The 5,753-nt window shown below is 35.2% G+C and overlaps 1 protein-coding gene across 1 annotated transcript; it reads right to left on the bottom strand.

Moving 5' to 3' along the window:
- Positions 1-994: 994 nt before the first annotated feature.
- On the bottom strand, positions 995-1,827 carry LOC103447887 (protein S40-4-like). Its single transcript, XM_008387095.4, has one exon. The coding sequence runs from the start codon at positions 1,712-1,714 to the stop codon at positions 1,205-1,207; it is 510 nt and encodes a 169-aa protein (XP_008385317.3). The 5' UTR covers positions 1,715-1,827; the 3' UTR covers positions 995-1,204.
- Between the last annotated feature and the right edge of the window lie 3,926 nt (positions 1,828-5,753).

The following is a 5,753-nucleotide window of genomic DNA, read 5'->3' as shown; positions in this document are numbered from 1 at the left end:
ATCAACATTTTATATTATTTTTTTTATAGAGATAATAAGACAAAAATAAATAGTAATATAAAATGTTGATGTGGCTTAACTGTGATCATACAAACAGAAGAGCATGAGAGGGCATGAGAGAGCACGGGAACAAAGAGGGCAAACAATCCTTGTCCATAAACAATTGTCAACTACTGTTATTTGGGCGTAAATAATTGTAAGAAATCCAATTGACCTAATTATAAACTAAGAAACCTTGCAGAAATTGTCACCTTGACTGTTGATCGGAGATCATATGTCAGCAGTTGTCAGTATACCCATCCCATATACATAAGCGTAAAACTTACCTCAACAAAGAAATTGACTACCGACAAAACTTGAAAGGCAAGGGAAAAGGCGTAGATTTGAGTTTGACACCTTTGTATTATTGTGCATTATTTTTTGGACTTGGATTCTCTGCGCTCCCATTTCGGTGCTCTTCTGTTTTGTGTGGTCACGGTTAATCTATGCTAATGTTTTATATTGTTTTTTATAAAAATAATAAGACAAAAAAAAAATAGTAATATAAAATATTAACGTGGCTTAACCGTGACCACACAAATAGGAGGGCACGGGGAGGGCACCGAATTGGGAGGGCAGTGAATCAAAGTCCTTATTTTTTAATACAAGTCGTTCTCACCAATTTCTTTTCTCTGCTTTCTATTTCGTGCCAACCCCACCAACAATAAAATATTTTTTAAAAAAACAAACCCACCAACCATTTACTTTCCATTTTCATTTACCAATTTGGCCTCACCTACTCTAATTCTCACCAATCATTTTCAAATTAATTAATTTTTTTTTTAAATTTTAACGATAAAAATAAAATAAAAAATTTATTATTAATTTTTTAATATAAAAATATAATTTTTTATTAAAATAAACAATACAATACGGTAGTTTTTCTTTAAAATTTCCATAAATTAACCACTTCCATGTCATCCGAAATTAAAAACAACCCAATAACTTAATTAGATTGGAATTTAATGTTAAAAATTTAAACCTCCGAGAATTGGAGGACGATTCTCCAATTTGGGATTACATTCGTAAAAACGATCATCTTGATCTCACAAATTAGAAAAAAGGGAAGCACAAAATTCATAAAAAAACAATTAAAATCTAATCAATATTTTCCGTACACCCCCAACCCCCCCTCTCTGTATTTCCTGTTTCTGAAAAATAAATATTAATCTTCGAACCCAGTTTTTTCCCAAATTGCATTTCGGACCCGACTGAGATCCCTCCCTTTCAACGTCCTCCCGACGCCTTCGTGCACCGAGAACGACGCGATTCTCGTTCTCGCCATCTGCCTCGCCAGGAACTCGTGCGGCGGGATCCGCACGCCTCCCTCCACGTCGTTATCGCCGTCCGCCTCGTCGTCGTCGCACCTCCGGTTCTCCCGGTACTCACCTCTCAAGATCTTGGACCAGTCCGGAATGCCGACTGGCAACGACGCCGCCTTGCCGCCGGTCATGTCCGAGCGGTGTCCGGAATCTCCCCGCCGGTTCTTCGCGGCCGAGACGCCGCGGGAGCTCGGGATCGGTTTGCGGTACTCAGGCGAGTTGGACCGGCCGAAGTTGTAGATGTCCGACTCGTCGAGTTCGAAATCGGACGCTAGGGTTTGGTGGTGGTGGTGGTGGTCGCCGGAGAGGTAACGGTAGTTCGGCCTAGCGTAGTAGCTCTTACTAGTCGCCATTCGGGGGAGGATCAAAACGCTGCGTTTCGGTTCGAAGCCCTCGGTTTTTTCTTCTGTGTTCTGTGATTTTGGTTCTGAGAATTGAAGGCGTTTCGATTGGCTTTTATACAGGTCCGCTTGCTGCTTTGGCGCAAGTGGATAAGACTGTCCTCTATCTTCCAGTTCAATCATGGTAAAATTACCTTACTGGCCCCTTCAATTATTATGGGAAATTGACACGTAGGATTTTCGATTTATCCACTCAAGGGGGAAGATGGATTGTCTGCCCTCGCTTTCCCATACATTTTTCATGTCCCTTTATTTTGTGCGATGACGGTTAAGTCACATTAATTTTTTATATTAATTTTTTAATAAAAATAATAAGGCAAAAAACAAATTTTAACGTAACTTAATTGTGACCGTACAAAATATGATCCTCAAGGGGGTTAGCTTCGATCTTGAGGGTGGGCCTGGAATGCATTCCTCGCACGGTTCTGATGACATAGGTTTTTACTGGGGAAAGGGATCCTCCTAATCCATAAAATTCAAATATTCGGATTGTTGAAATTTGATTCAACGATTAAAGTTATTATAACTTTTAAAGTGGGCTGATATTTGTAGCTGTTCGATCAAATTTCAATAGTCTGTATTTTTGAACTTGATGAATTAGAAGGAAGTAATCCGAAGATGATCCCTTTCTTTTACTGGATACTCACTACGTGGCGGGATAGGACTGGGGGGCAGCAGATTGTTCGCGTAGTGGTCTGGTTGGTATTTGATCCTTTTTGTTGGCCCAACTAACGTATTTGATCTTTTGTAACCGTAAACCAGAAAATGGAAAAAAAGGAAACCGAATATATTTTTGTTTTCGATTATTTGCTTTTATTTAGAAAAAAAAAAAGGTTTACACGCATTTTGGGTTAGGATCTTATTTGTTGGGGGGAAAAAATGATCCTATTTCACTTTTGTTAATTGTTCTAATATATATAAAAATTAATAGGCTTTAAACAAAACTTATGTCAGAACATAGTAAAAATCATTAGATTTTATGAATTATGACATACAGGAATACATATGTTAAATACATCACCATTGTAGTAGGATATCATGATTTTTTTTTTTGGATCAATTTGGATATCATGATTGATACTTCAATATTATGTGTGTATACATGGATGACTTTTTTTCTCAAATATTATGCAAATGTGAAGTCCATGTTCACAATTTATTCTATTTATTTCTAACGGATTACGAAAAAGGTTATGCTAGTTCTATGCAAGAGCGAGTTATTTTAGATGCATGGGTCTCACATGAATCTACCACTCCAAATGCTATTACTTACATTTAGTAAATAAACGATGGTTGGTGGATGAAAAAGTGTGAAAGAAAAGGTGAAAAATGAGAAAGAATACCATTTTGTATTTTTTTTTTGGCCAAACCAAACGACATTTTTTTAAAAAGAAATAAAATAAATTTCCATATCTAGACAAATACCATTTGTTTCCAAGCCGTCGATTACCGTCACGTACGGGAAGGAAATTATTAGGGATGGATTCAAAAAATCGAAAAAAATCAAACCGAACATCAGACGGAGACCAAAAAAAATACCAGAGACGGGGAGAGAGGGATATAATAAAAAATACGGATTGACACAAAACGAGAACAAAACAGAAGTACAATGTATCTCGCAGGCTCGCACTGGGTGGTCACAAGTTTTGTCGCGACGTGAATGAGGGAGGGGTTCACCTAGTTTATTTATTTTTGCTCAAGGAGGGGTTCACCTATGCAGAAGCAGAAAAGTGGTCCTGTTTGAGGCTCAAGGAACTGCACACGTGTTTGGTTTCACTCCAATGCGGGAGCAGGCTGGCACGTGAACTAGGCCCCTACTCCTCGGATCTTGCGCGTCTCTTGCCAGCTGGCCCAATGCCCTCCCGTAACGCGACAATAAAAAGTGAAAAATTCCCACGCGTATCGCGGACATTTTCGCTAGTATCGCGATATTATAACTGGGGGGACACGTGGAGTTATAAAATTGATTGAACGTTGAACGGCAAAGCAAACTTCACGCTTTGCTTACGAAAGCGGTAGGAACCAGCAAGAAGGAAGAAGATAAAGGTAAATAAATGCTCAAGTCGGTCCGGGCAAGCAGTCTTTTTCTTTGTAGAAATAAAAAATACATAATTATTGATTGGTGAGATGATTTTTAGAGACGTCTTTTGTTTTTTACACACCTATGTTTATTTATTTTATAAATTGAATAAATCAAGTTAACAAATGAAAATAAACATGAACGTTTTACATGGTTTAGAAATCATTTTTATTGATTATTGTATTTAACGTTTTTTGTTTATCGCACGGTATTTTTAAACTACTCTAACCAAATTCAAATTTAAACGTAAGATAACCAATTGTATTATCCTTGCCAGCTGATCTAACTCATATGTACTTGAATCTAACTTAGTTAGCTCCCAAATTCGTTTTGATAAAGTTGAATTTAATTTAGTCAATTGATCTTATTCACATTACTGGTATCCAACTTGTTTAGCTACCAAATTATTTGAATAAAGTTGGGTCTAATGCAGTCAAATTCTAGCAACGGAAGCATAAATTTTGATTCGACCATATGAGTTACACAATAACCAATGGGAATATTACGGCCTTCTGGGTGGCTTCCATGAGACTATTATATTATGATGACTAAAATGCGGTCTAAATCATCAAATTAACAATAATATTGTTGTTTAACTTTATTGGAGTTCGCAGAAAAGATATGAACATATCCAATCTGAGGAGTGTGACTTCAAATTATTGACTGACAATTTAATATTTATTATATGTTATACTAAGTTGAGACGTAAATTTTACTGACGACGTCCACGCATATAATGGAATAATTTTTTTAATAAAATCGTACTTTCGTAACATGGTGTTATCATATCTACTAGTAGAAGAGATCACACATTTTGTGTGTGTATGTGAATAAATTCTCTTAATAAGTGTATATTTTTTCTATACTATTATTAAAAGAAGCCTCTTTGTCAACTTCCCCCCTCTTTTTTTCTCTATTTTATCCTTCTTATGTAAATATTGTGTATCAAAAGTGTTATTAAGAGAAGTCTTCTCGTCAACTTTTTTCCCTTTCTCTTAATAAGTGCATATTTTTTTCTATACTATTATTAAGAGAAGCCTCCTTGTCAGCTTTTTCCCTTTTTTTTCTTCTTATTTTGTCATTCTTATGTAAATATTATGTATCAAAAGTGTTATTAAAAGAAGCCTCCTTTTCAACTTTTTTCCCCTTTTTCCCTATTTTATCCTCCTTATGTAAATATTGTGTATCAAAAGTGAAGGTAAAATTGGAAAAATAAATATATGATTGTCATTTTCTCAAAAAAAAGGGTAAAATATGAAAAATAGGGATATGATTGTCATTTTGTCAAAATGTACAAAATTACTATTTTTCCCTCTTTTTGTCAATAATGTGTATCAAAAGTGAGGACAAAATAAGAAAAAAAAGAAGAAAAAAGTTGACAAGGAGGGTTCATAATATAGATTAATATTAATCACAACATTTCGCATTGCAAAGTAACTTCATGTATGATTTGATTTCATTAATTAATTTGTTCTAGCATCGTATAGTTTATAATATAGATTTTAGTATTGTTTGACAAGAGTTGCGTGAATATCCGGGACGGTATGTTATAAATGGTGAATTATTTTGATGGACAGTTTTTATATTAAACTTATTGGAATCGGTGTGTTGTCAATATAAATATTTTATGTGATGACTAATATCAAATGTTTTATTTCCTTTGAGGTTTGTTCGTTTGTGTCCATGGCTTGGTTTGCAGGGCATATAGCGGAAACAATTATTTGGAAAACTAATTTTGTGGCTGATGTTCTTGTTGGATATGGGTCTACTGATGGTTGTTTTTGGTGGTGGTGTTGCTTCTGGGATTTTTGTAAATTTTTCTTGTCCTAAAGGCTTTGTTTGTAATTTTATTTTCGTATATAAAAAAAAACAAACAATTATTGAATACATCGTTCCATTGCTTGCATTTAT

The sequence above is a fragment of the Malus domestica genome, chromosome 11, assembly GCF_042453785.1.
Source record: "Malus domestica chromosome 11, GDT2T_hap1".
NCBI classification, from domain to species: Eukaryota; Viridiplantae; Streptophyta; class Magnoliopsida; order Rosales; family Rosaceae; genus Malus; species Malus domestica.
This window is presented reverse-complemented; position numbering and strand designations above follow the sequence as displayed.